This window comes from Saccostrea cucullata, unplaced genomic scaffold (genome assembly GCF_032062105.1).
Source record: "Saccostrea cucullata isolate Sc308-1 unplaced genomic scaffold, CSIRO_AGI_Scuc_v1 ctg31, whole genome shotgun sequence".
In the NCBI taxonomy this organism is placed as follows: domain Eukaryota; kingdom Metazoa; phylum Mollusca; class Bivalvia; order Ostreida; family Ostreidae; genus Saccostrea; species Saccostrea cuccullata.
This window is the reverse complement of record NW_026918875.1, coordinates 175,733-188,652: the sequence shown is the minus strand read 5'-3', so window position 1 is coordinate 188,652 and position 12,920 is coordinate 175,733. Positions and strand designations below refer to the sequence as shown.

Below are 12,920 nucleotides of genomic sequence, written 5' to 3'. Positions count from 1 at the left end.
AACTAGGACTGCTGTAATTTAAGCCCAAGAATGAATTGACATGTCCTTGTAAAAAGCCATAGATAAAAGTTAAATAATGTTCATTTTTTTCCATTATACAAGTCGCTAATATCTTAATTATGAATTCGTTGATTTTAAACAATACTTGAGGAAAAGTTTTCTAAGGCACAAGTTCCAAAAATTTTAAAGTGGGGACAATTAAAGAAAGAGTGAATTACATGAACTGTTTGCTTGGCCAATATTTGTTTACAAAGGTTGTCATTTTTATACGCCCGTCTTAAGATGGGATGTATTATGTTATAGGCTTCGTGTCTGTCTGTCCGTCCGTCTGTTAGCTTTTCTCGTGTCCGGCTCATAACTTTAATATTATAAGGCCTAGAGTTATCAAACTTTGTCAGCTGATACATCTTGGGTAGAAGGTGTGTCGCGCACAAAAAGTAGGTCGCTCTGATCTATAATTAAAAAGTTATAGCCAAATATGGAAAAATCCTGTCCGGTCCATTACTAGAAAACTATTAGACTTAGAATCATCAAACTTGGCCAGTTTATGCATCTGAGGTAGAAGGTGTGTCGCGACCTATTTCAAGGTCACTGTGACCTTTAATTTAAGTGGAATTTAAAAAAAAATGTTTTTTATTCTATTCATTTACACATTCAAAAAAATGTAAAACTATTGCACTAACCTTATTAGAAAATTGTTAAATCAAGAAAATACTTATTTTTTTTAGCATATACTTGACAGCAATCTATAACAAATATAATGTATGTTAGAGAAATTCCACCACTCCTATCAAGCACTGGTCAAGAAGAATTTTGATAACAGAAAATTGCATGTCAAATTAGAGAGAGAAATTAATGAGTTTAGTGTGAGGAGTAACTGTAAGAGCATCCGTGCTATCTATATCCCTTGAGCAAATGGGTAAGCCTGTTGGATTAAAAATAGCTCTAGTTGGCTAGCCGAAGTTTTAAAATGAATTTGATGAGAATTAATTAAAACAAATTTGATATTGCATATTAAACTATTTTGATATTACATAATATTCTGAACTTAATAATTAATTTTATGGGGGTAGGGGTGGAATCTGCATGCCCATATGAATTGCATATTAACAATTAACTGTCCGACATTAAATCTAAAAAAAAAAAAATCATCGATGTATTATATGTTTTAAAAATGTTTTATGGTAGATAATGCAGATCCAATAATCTTTTGGGAGTAATTAATGAGTAGGCAAGCATCCAGTTAAAGATTAATTAATGGGTTCAGTGTAGGAAGGCTAGGTGCATGTCTCTTTCATTTCTTCAGAGCATGGTCTTATCTGTATCCTTCGGGAATTAGACAGAAGAACTGTTGGTCAGTTTATATTTGATGGCCAGCCTTTTATTTCCAAAATTAATTAGGTATAGATTAAGTTGTGAAGACTAATTTGATATTGTTTAATATGATAGGCATTTGGCAAGGTATAGAAATCTATGAATGATGCAATATTTGTTATAATTAATGCCTACACCACAGGAGATGGATAAACAAATTTTTTACGGTGTGTAAAAATCATTGAAATCTTAAAATCAATTAAGGTTGACATGATTTTCCTGCACTTTTAACTGTTTAAGATACATTGTAATTTTTTGACGGGCGTATCATGCTGTGGCGTGGCACTTTATTGAGAATATGACTAAATTTTCATTTTATTCATACTAAAAGTTATGATATTAAATGATTGCAGTTCCTGCCTATTCCTGAGTTGATGCCGTTCCGCCTGACTCGACAGCTGCGTAACCTGATGATGCCGCTACAGGTTCAGGGTCTAATGGAATCCACCATGATCCATACCCTCCGAGCACTCAGAAATAACTGTGACCTGCTGCTGAATACCATGGATATATTCGTAAAAGAACCATCAGTTGATTGGCTGGTCAGTTCAGCAGCTTTTTCTGTTCAATAATAAAAGCCTTCATCATGATAATCAGACTAATAAATGGGTGGAAAATTAATTCAGATGTGGGTAATTTTTAAAAAAAAAAGTTTTTATGAAGTTTAAATGCCTTTAATAAAAAATGTTCTATTCATTACAGATAAATGCAGAAAAACAAATGAATGAAATGAAAGGAGATGGTATGTTTTCTTTGTAATCCTGTGGACAAATTTGAAATTCTGTTTCAACAAATTTAAAGTTTTCCACACTTGCTAAATTTTAACACTGGAAGTTGTGTCATTTTCTTTAGAATCCCCTGAAGAGGAGGATGTGATGTGGTACCCAAAGGAAAAGATAGAATACATGAAACGAAAGCTAATGGGAGACAACCCAGTCACTATAACCAGGTACGTGTAGTTATCCTTGTACATGAACAACTCAATTAGCTCATCTTTTCTTAAAAAAAGATCCATTTACTGAATGTAGTTCCTTTTTTTTTTAGAGCGGAGTTGAAATTAGGTCACTCCAAGAAGCCAGCATTTTCTGCCATGGAGAGAGTGCTTCAGGGTGATAAGAGGGAGAATGTGCGCGCACAGCTCAACGACACTGGCCTGACAGTAGAACAACAGGTGGCAGCACTGATCGACCAAGCCACCGACCCAAACATTCTGGGTCGGGTGTATGTGGGCTGGGAACCATGGATGTGAAATGTCATTTTTTTGGTGCATTAGATTCAACTGGACAAATTAATAGTTTTGTGAATAAGGAACAGTGATATAAAGCACAAGCATTGACTAGTTACTTTCTACTGATGTTTAGCAGAGTTAGTTTCTTATGTCGTGTTGAAAATAAATTTGGTTAAACCGTTAAAGAGATATTAGTGAAGTTTATAGACTGGAATTATCATCAAAATGTCTACCAAATAGAACAAGAGGCCCATGGGCCACATCGCTCACCTGACAAACTTTGGCCATGCTGTTCTTTAACAGATCCCCCCCCCTCTGTAATACAAATTGTGACCACGCCCTACCCCAGGGGTCATGATTTGGACAATTTAGAATCTACTCTACCCCAAAGTTTCAGCTTTTCTGGCCCAATGGATCTTGAGAAGAAGATTTTCAAAGATTTTTCCATATATATTTCAATGTAAAACTTCGATTCCCTATTGTGACGTCATGATTTAAACAATTCAGAAAATACACTACCCCAGGATGCTTCCACATAACTTTTAGCTTTTCTGGCCCAGTGGTTCTTGAGAAGAAGATTTTTAAAGTTTTTTTCTATGTATTTCTATGTAAAACTTGGATTTCCTATTGTGGCCCTGCCCTACCCCCGGGGGTCATGATTTTAACAATTTAATATCTGCACTACCCCAGGATGCTTCCATATAAGTTTCAGATTTTGAGGCCCAGTGGTTCTTGAGAAGAAGATTTTTCTTATATATATTTCTATGCAAAACTTGGATTCCCTATTGTTGCCCTGCCCTACCCCCGGGGGTCATGATTTGAACAATTTAGAATCTACAATACCCCAGGATGCTTTCCCATAAGTTTCAGCTTTTCTGGCCCAGTGGTTCTTGAGAAGAAGATTTTTAAAGTTTTTTTCTATATATTTCTATGTAAAACTTGGATTCCTTATTGTTGCCCCTCCCTACCCCCGGGGGTCATGATTTGAACAATTTAGAATCTGCACTACCCCAGGATGCTTCCACATTAGTTTCAGCTTTTCTCACCTAGTGGTTCTTGAGAAGTAGATTTTTTAATGACCCCACCCTATTTTTAGCTCTACTGGTCAGATTAGTAATGCGTCTGGCGTCCGTCATCTGTCTGTAAACAATTTTTCAAAATGCTACTCCTCCTACAGTTTTGATCTGATTTCAATATAACTTGGCATACAAGTAGACTACACTAAGATACATAATTCTGTGTATCGGATTTTGATTTCAACGAACGGTGTTGGCATTGTTACTAAAAATAGAAATTTCTGTGAAATTCTAAAATGCTACTCCTCCTACAGTTTTGGTCTGATTTCAGTATAACTTGGCACACAAGTAGACTACAAAGATACACAATTCTGTATATCGGTTTTTGATTTTGACGAACGGTGTTGGCATTGTTACTAAAAATAGAAATTTCTGTGAAATTCTTTCAAAATGCTACTCCTCCTACAGTTTTGGTCTGATTTCAATATAACTTGGCACACAAGTAGACTACAGATACATAATTCTGTGTATCGGTTTTTGATTTCGACGAACGGTGTTGGCGTTGTTACTAAAAATAGAAATTTCTATGAAATTCTTTCAAAATGCTACTCCTCCTACAGTTTTGGTCTGATTTCAATATCACTTGGCACACAAGTAGACTACAAGATACATAATTCTGTTCATCGGTTTTTGATTTCGATGAACGGTGTTGGCGTTGTTACTAAAAATAGAAATTTCTATGAAATTCTTTCAAAATGCTTCTTCTCCTACAGTTTTGGTCTGATTTCAATATAACTTGGCACACAAGTAGACTACACTAAGATACATAATTCTGTGTATCGGTTTTTGATTTCGACGAATGGTGTACAGGCGTTGTTACTAAAAATAGAAATTTCTGTGAAATTCTTTCAAAATGCTACTCCTCCTACAGTTTTGGTCTGATTTCAATATAACTTGGCACATAAGTAGACTACACTAAGGTACATAATTCTTTATATCCGTTTTTGACTTCAATGAACATTATTACCTTGGTTAATAAAGATAGCAATTTCTGTTACTGTCAAAATGCTACTTCAAATACAGTTTTAGTCTGATTATAATATAATGTGGCATGCAAGTAGACTACACTAAGAACATAAAGAAACTTATTCAAGGATCTTTATTCTCTTATTTGCTAGTGTAAAGTATCAATTCCCAACTGCTTAAGTACTTTCCTCTTCCTTTGCTATAAGTACAAACCAGTAGAGCTTCAGTCTCAACAGAGACTTCTGGTTGTAAATTATTGATTGTCTCCCCTTGGAAGGGAACTTGGCCTTTGATTTTTACAATTTAAATTCCCCTTTACCCAAGGATCCTTTGACCAAGTTTGGTTAAAATTTGGTTCCGTTGAGAAGAAGTTGAAAATGTGAAAAGTTTACAGACGGACGGACGGACAGACAGACAGCTAGACAGACGGACGGACGACGGACAACGGGTGATCAGAAAAGCTCACTTGAGCTTTCAGCTCAGGTGAGCTAAAAATGACATAATGGTAGTTCAAGATCTTAAACACAGTGGTAGATGTGTTTTTTACCTTAGTACACACCTGTCAGAATTTCTACATACATATAGATTAAAAGATTCTGCAGTACATGTATTTGCATATACATGTATTTGTAATAGGAATGGAGATGGCACAAATATAGTAACCAGTAATCTTGTTGATAGATAGATTACTAATAACTGATGACGGTGCATGTACATGCATTAAATGCAGGGACATAAAATTCAATCAGATGTACATACAAGATCAATTGCTAAACATTTCCATTCTTAATTAGCTTTTGTGAAAGTATACTTGATTTGATTCTGCACACGTTTGTGTACAATTTCATGCAGCAAGTTTGTTCTTGTATTACTACAAAGGTTGTACAAAAAATAAATTTTAGTAACTGTTTTCAATTTATTTAATTTTAGAATAAGAGTGCAACAAGGACTGATGGATGAATAAAAATTCACATCACAGAAAAGAATTGAGGTGTTCTACCCAAGTTAATATAGAGCCTTATTTAATTCACCTCAAGAGATTATTCATTGATACTTTGATCTATTTCCTCCTTTGAACCTTTAAAAGGGGGTTGGGTGGTAAACTGTGTTGAAATAGATACATATACATGTATATCTTAACTGAAGACTTGTATTTACACCTTTACAGTATACATGTAGTAAGCTATAATTTTATCAATGTACAAAATGTAATTTTCATAATAGAGGATCGTACGGAGAAAAAATTGTACAGAAGAATGTTTTTTATTGAATATCCAGTGCTTGATCCCTTGGGTTCTGGCTACCTCTGGGGGCTGCATGTTCCTTAAGGGACATCAGAATGACGAGGGGGTGTCATTAAGCTTCATACAAATGTCCTACATGTATATGAAGGATGTATCACGCAGGCATTGTTTTCTCTGCTTCCTCGACAGCTCTCCATCAAACATGGGATCATCTTCCCACAAGTAGGCAGGAAACACAGAGTCAGGTAAAGGGAAGTCTGTAGGAGCAAAAAAAAAAGAAGGATTGGAATCAATATTGGACTATACCTTTAGAACTGCTACAATTAGTTCAAATTACTTTTGAGTGCAGTTTTACCTGAAGACTTGAAATTTTGTGACCTACAAGCTGGATCATGACATTTCTGGTAATAAATCCTTTTCTTCAGGTCCACAATAAACCTACAGGGGATAAAACATGAGGTAAAGTATAAGCCAAGAAATATATAATCCAAGAAACCTGAAGAATATTTAAGGACGCTCTAAACACTGCAAACTAAAGAGCTCTATTTATTGGGTAGTTTTATGCAGGTAGAGTGATCTGCCCTTAGATGTAAGATTAAAGAGATCGTTCTTTACAGTTAATTACATAATGTATAATAGATTAAATATTTTTAGCATTATACAAGACCAAGAGTAAGAAATTTAATCAATTGTTTTCATTAATTTTCCCAAAGTAAACAACAATGATTTCTGCTCACAAATAGTCCATGGTCTTTGAACATTTTTCCTGTGCAAATAAGGCTCGTACCCTATGTTCTAAATGAATGAAAAAAATCTCATTATGCATATCTCTATATGATATATTTTTCTCTGAGTCCAAAAAAAGTTTGTGTTGGTGTTTAGAGCTTCCTTAATAGACAGTAAGTTGAAATGAATTTTATAAGGACAGAAGATTGAAGTGGATTATTACATGACATTGTTGCTTCTATGACTCCTGTCAATATTGTGACAGAATCTGTAGTTAGCCATTTCATAAACAATGAGTTCTCCCTGACTGAAATAAGTCCAATGACGGATCCCTCCTCGAGGTTCTACTTCCTGTACAAGTTTCACAAGGAAAGCATCTACCTCAGGATAAGGAGAAGTTCGGTATCCTTCTAGACTTGCTGTAAAGAAATTACTGAGAATCAAAGTTGGAATGTTATACTATATTCAGCATAGTTAAAACCAATCTCAGTTAAAGCATTTAATACCAGAATTACTTTGTTATAACCATATCTTTAAATCATATTAAAGTAACAGAGTTTAAAGTGGCCAGGTGTTGTGTTGTAAATAGTGAGGCCACGCTCCTACTAGCACTAGCTAGTGGGTTAACCCTTTAGCTCAGTCGGTAGAGCGTTGAATTTTAAATCTGAGGGTTGTAGGTTCGAGCCACAATGTGGACACCCCCTAGCTTATAGGTCATATTAAGTTATCAGCTTGTATCCAAAAAAATGCTAATATAAACAAAAATTGGTGTAAAATATGGAACTACTGTAATACTAAACCCAAACTTGAATTTTATTCTCATAACTGACAGTGAAGAGAAGATATATGTAGTATAATAAACAGGAAATAAAACATCTCTGGAAGTATACAGAAAGTAAATCTCAAAATCACCTAAAAGTTTCCAATACATAAAAATTATTAGCAAGATTTCATTCATACCTACACTGGTTGTGCTGTTTTTGACAGATCTTCTACTGTCCCTCTGCATGCCATCAAACTTTAAAATTCTCATTCTCCGTGAAAACCTGTTGCAAGTACATGTAGATGTTTTGCTTTCTTTACACTTTTGAGTTCAAATACAAAGTTTCAACAATTTTTTTTTCTCAAAATGTTTCTGAGAAAGGATAGTTCTTGTTTATTTGTTTCTGTTACCATGTGGACCAAAGGTATTGAAAAACTGACTCAATAACTTACTTCACATTTGATATCAGGGATTGCATAAAGATTGCCTTTTCATAACATTTTGTTGCTGTAGATGGAACAAATTCATTGTCCTGTGCCACCACAAGGGGGTTGTTCTTGCCGAACTTGCTGGACAAGTACAGCCGAAAATTCCTGTTTTTAGTGTACACACCTGATGTAATAAATGATGACAATGAAATCCTCTTTGATTTACTCATAACATTGTGATTCAGATTTTGAATTAAACCTTGAGGACAATTTCATATAGATATACATGCACAGAATTACACCTGACAGATTATGAAATGGATATCTGATGAATAATGTACGCTTACCCAAATCACAAAATGCTGTTCTCTCTCCCTTTTTTGTTTTAACAAAGAGAGATGACAGCTGTTTCTCTGTAAAATGTTCAAATACACTGTCAGAAAACTGTTTCTTTCCACCTTTATCAGGCATTTGACCATTGTCACCAATCAACACTTCATCAGACAGTCCCTCCCAGTCCTCTGTAGTGTCAATATGTTCGGTTTGACCTTCAAATTTTTCAGGAGACTTCCCCTTTAATTCTGCCCTCTTTACATCATCTTTTTCCTTTGGGGATGTATAAGCTTTATTGTTATCATGTAGAGGCTGCTCTCCATTAATTGCTTTGGAGTCACTGCATTCACAGTGTTGACTCAGTACAGCGATTATGTGCTGCACAAAATTACCTGAAAGATACATTTTACTTCACAATTTACCATTAATTATATGCTAAAAAATACAAATGATCATGTACCATAAATCAAATTCATTTGCATAGACATTTGTTTCTCCATGTTGATGTTTTATTATTTTAATGTTGTTCAACATTTCAAATGTGGGCCCAATATACATGTAGTTTGAAAACTAAGCAATTATAACAAACACTGCTGTAATCCATACTTCATATAAAATATACCACCATATCTTAACAAATGGATATACTGACCAATTGTAATGTTGTCTTGAAAGGCCACATCAGGAATAATGAAGACAAGATGTCGGCTGAATTTCTTATCAGTGCTGGAAAAAAAATAGTGTTCATTCATCTACATCAGTTCTTTATAGTGAATCCACATTATAATAGAACACACAAGCTTTCTTTATTGCATGTAAGTTCTTGAAAGTGTTTAAAGGAATTTTTCATAACACCTCTATCACAGATAAAATATGGATTTTAACTTGCCTGGCATCCAAATCCAGAACATTTTTCCTTGTGCACTTCAGACTGAACTCTAGCTCTAACCATAAACAGACATACTGTAAAATATAAATCTCTTATAATAAAATAAAATAAATTGCGAGTTAATTTTTTGGGCCCTAATTACACCCCCTACAGGTGGGTTTTTAAGAGGTACTTCATCACTAAGTTTACCATTATATTCATAAATTTCTGTATTTTCCAACAATTTATTAAAGTAAGGGCATGAACATTAGACACAAGAACCCTTGACTTTAGCAAGGGTAGGGGGACTGCTCACAACTTTCATAATCATGTATTTCTTGTAATACAGTAAAACTCGGTTATAACGAAGTCACTAGGACCTATGAAATTACTTCACTATATCCGTATAAGAAATTCGTTAAATTTATATAACTGGGGATCCAAGATTACTTCGCTATATGGGTGAATTTTCAATATTTGTATTCATACTAAACGAGTTTTACTGTATTTTTTAAAAATCTTAACATTTGTGTAAGTATAAGTATCCATGCTGAGACAGACAAATAGGCAGAATTGATCCCCTCTAGATCTCTCATGCTGTGTTCTGCAGGTGACGCAAAACTGACCTGGATAAATGTGTCCACCATCTTGATTCCTACATGATCTGGATTGTCTGGGATGGAGTATTCCAGATCAAAGTACAGCTTACACACAGAGCCTGGAAGGAAAGGGATATTATTAAAAGAGTTCCCTCGTGTAATGACATTATTAAAAAGACTTTCATCAACTCACTTAGTATATACATGTACATGTATATGCATTTCTTATTTCAATCTTTATATCTTCTATTATACTAATCAAAAACAAGCAACTCACCTTCTGGAATGATCTCATAATGAAGTTTCTTTTCACTAGACAGCTGACTGAAATTAAAATGTTAATGTATTAATTTTCATTTACGGATAACAGTTTTCTTTATGAAAATTTAAAGACATATAACAACAGTACGTCCAAATTATCATGTACAATCTCCAACTGGATTGGACCATTGAAAATTTTTGACATATCTAATGGTTTCAAAATATTGAGAGCAAAATACAGAAAAGGTGACTTGGGCTTCTTATTGACAACGACTTTGACATATTCATGGTACTGACATATAGTAGTGCCAGAATACTTCATAACTGGATACAAGGTACATTCGCTTCCCATCACCTAGTCCTAGACTGGAACTCTCAAATGCAAACACATGCAATTCCTGTAAACAAAAAAAAGACAATCTGAATACTATCCAATTTGCACTGAAATCTAAGCCTCTGGATTCAAAGGAGTCTCTTTTAATTGTGAAAACTGAATAACCTTGTTTGTGCAAATCACAATATGTCTTTTGTACCAAATACATGTATTGTTAAATGCTGGGTTGTCCCTTTTATGATTATAAGAACTGAAATAGCAGGGGTCATTAAAAAAGAAGAAAAAGGGGGGCTTCCTCCCTAAAAGGGGGGTTGAGGCCTTGAGGGGGAAAACCAGAATACCCAGGGCATTACATCCATAAAAATGCCAAAATTCACAGGGTTCTAGGGACAAAATTAACCCTGTACATTTCATATTCTTACCAAAAAAAATTGTTTGCTTGCCCTCTCCTGGCCAAATGCCTATATAAAGTAGCCCAACTCAAAACTTTTTTTTAACATTCCAGGACAAATTTAATTGTTTTTCTTTTATTTCCTCTAATTTTGTAAAATATGTTGAAATTTGCTGGAAAAAAGATTTTGACATATACCTACCAACCCAATAATTTTACCCTGAGTCGGAGAGGTCAAACAAACATTATTTTAAAGTTGGCCTAATGTCCTTTGCTTATAAGTACAAGATGGAAGTGTTTCTTTTACATAGCTTTTGTGTTTTTTAAAAATCATTTCCAATTAGGACAAGTTAAATAAATAGTGTGTTTCCTATTCCAACCTGAGAAAAAATAGGGTAGGTAGGTATAGGGAAAACATTTTATTTTAACATTTTATTGTTTAAAATTCAACAGTGAAATCCCTTTGAAAACATTTCTGATTAATGTGTATAAGATATCCATTTTTTCAAACATGGAAGTGTCAGTGATAGAGATTAGGATTTCTAATCGTGAAACCAGAATTATTTAATTTTAGAGAGATATGGGTGGATAAATTTTTCACGGTCGGCTCATATATTTTATGGTCAGTCGGGGGACCGGAAACAACAAAATTTATTTATCTAGGCCTTACATAATACACAGATTACATTAAAATTTAAGTGCCACATCAACTATCTCAATCTTTGGCTATATTCTGTGCCCTTAACCATATTAAATTTGTTATTCATGGGAATACCTCTGATTGATCTCTGGCATAGTTGAAGGCACTCTGCTGTCTGTAAAACAGCTTCCAGTCAAAGACAGGTCCTGTTATCCTGTAATACAATGAAATTATAGGTTTTCTTTACCATGGGAAAAATTCTATACTTAATATAATACAGAACATGCTACAGTTAACAAACTGAATATACATTTACCTTTGGTTATAGCTCTTTGGAATACTATTCTGTTTGAAGTTTTTAACTTTTTCGTTTAAAGTTTTTTCAATCAGTTTCCTTTTTCTGGAAAACAAAACAATTTAGAGATAAACATGTAAATACGTCCGGATAACCACCTACAAAGGTGAAGGGCAAACCTGCCTATAATATACTGTGAAAACCATACCAGGGACCTATAATTATACTAACTATACAGGTCCCTGGGCATACTAGTACTACTAGGAGAAATATTGCTGTCGCAGGTGGTAAAAAATCAAGTCTCAACCGGGACTCGAACCCAGGGCTTCTTTCGTACTGTAGTATGGAAAGGAGGAATGAGTAAACAAACATTGAAAATTCATAAATACATATATATTGAAAACATATGGCTGGACCGGGAATCGAACGGGGACCCCTGTATTTCTAGTCAGGTGCTCTAACCACTGAGCTATCCAGGCCGATGTCCTCAGTCCAGCCTAATATCCTACATTCCCCTTCCTTAAATAGTCTTCGACCCGAAGACACTACAAGTTCACCTTGTCAGGACTTAACATTAGTAATTATACATTGCCTGAACAAGGTAGGCCACGGCACCATCTGTAGTATGGAAAGGAGGAATGAGTAAACATACACTGAAAATTCATAAATACATATATATTGAAAACATATGGCTGGACCGGGAATCGAACCCGGGACCCCTGTATTTCTAGACAGGTGCTCTAACCACTGAGCTATCCACGCTGATGTCCTCAGTCCAGCCTAATATCCTACAGTACCATACCAGCGCTCTAACCACTGAGCTATTGAGACCTGATATATTGACTGACTTTCATGCACCTGTAAACCCGGCGACATATTCCCCCTCTTTGTAAAAATTCCTCCTTGATTTCTATGAGTTAAGGAAATGGGTGAAGCATATTCAAGGGAACAGTGGGAATAGTGGGTTTTGTACGTTGGGCGCCAAGTGTAACAGAGACAATTTTGTGCCTCTTCTGGGGATTGAACACTGGGCTCTGGCTTGCCAGTCCAGTGCTCTTCCAATTGAGCTAAAGGGTTAACCCACCAGCCCGAGCTAGTAGGATGCCATGTATCTTACACTACTACATTGTCCCCCTCCAGCGAATGAGATGTCCTCATCTCTTTTGGTGTGCAGACACCTATTGGGGCAAAGTTCTGGGGGCAATCACTCTCACCCGCCAGAGAACACCAGGGTCCCTACATGGGTGCCAAATATTATTATTATACTTTCATGTTAAATACTAAAATCTGATTGGTTTAGACGCAGTTAACAATCCGTTCGATTACCCTGAGCCTTAGCAACACACGTGACAACGGGTAACACAACGGTATGCCACATGCGTGGAAATTATGCG

The 12,920-nt window shown here is 35.2% G+C and overlaps 2 protein-coding genes across 2 annotated transcripts in view; one reads left to right on the top strand and one right to left on the bottom strand.

The window, feature by feature from the left end:
• The window catches only part of LOC134273581 (DNA-dependent protein kinase catalytic subunit-like), a 76,466-nt gene extending 73,628 nt beyond the window's left edge, over window positions 1-2,838 (top strand). The window contains 4 exon segments of the mRNA XM_062755777.1: window positions 1,728-1,916; window positions 2,077-2,116; window positions 2,227-2,323; window positions 2,419-2,838. Coding sequence (XP_062611761.1) covers window positions 1,728-1,916; window positions 2,077-2,116; window positions 2,227-2,323; window positions 2,419-2,623 — 531 coding nt within the window. The 3' untranslated portion in view covers window positions 2,624-2,838.
• A 3,182-nt stretch (window positions 2,839-6,020) lies between these two features.
• Window positions 6,021-11,631, bottom strand: LOC134273330 (DNA-directed primase/polymerase protein-like). The gene is made up of 12 exons (XM_062755536.1): window positions 11,548-11,631; window positions 11,367-11,445; window positions 9,883-9,929; window positions 9,633-9,724; window positions 9,028-9,101; window positions 8,791-8,864; window positions 8,153-8,530; window positions 7,830-7,989; window positions 7,575-7,660; window positions 6,838-7,033; window positions 6,244-6,326; window positions 6,021-6,145 (listed from the first exon to the last, which is right to left on the bottom strand). The coding sequence occupies exons 2-12, from the start codon at window positions 11,384-11,386 to the stop codon at window positions 6,021-6,023; spliced, it is 1,335 nt and encodes a 444-aa protein (XP_062611520.1). The 5' UTR covers window positions 11,387-11,445; window positions 11,548-11,631.
• Window positions 11,632-12,920: the final 1,289 nt, after the last annotated feature.

Coding starts and splice junctions, on each gene's coding strand:
- LOC134273330 (XM_062755536.1), bottom strand. CDS start 11,386: ATGCCAGAGATCAATCAGAG. Junction 8,865..9,027: donor GTTCTGGATTTGGATGCCAG/GCAAGTTAAAAT, acceptor TTTTTTTTCCAG/CACTGATAAGAAATTCAGCC. Junction 6,327..6,837: donor CATAGAAGCAACAATGTCAT/GTAATAATCCAC, acceptor TATCCCCTGTAG/GTTTATTGTGGACCTGAAGA.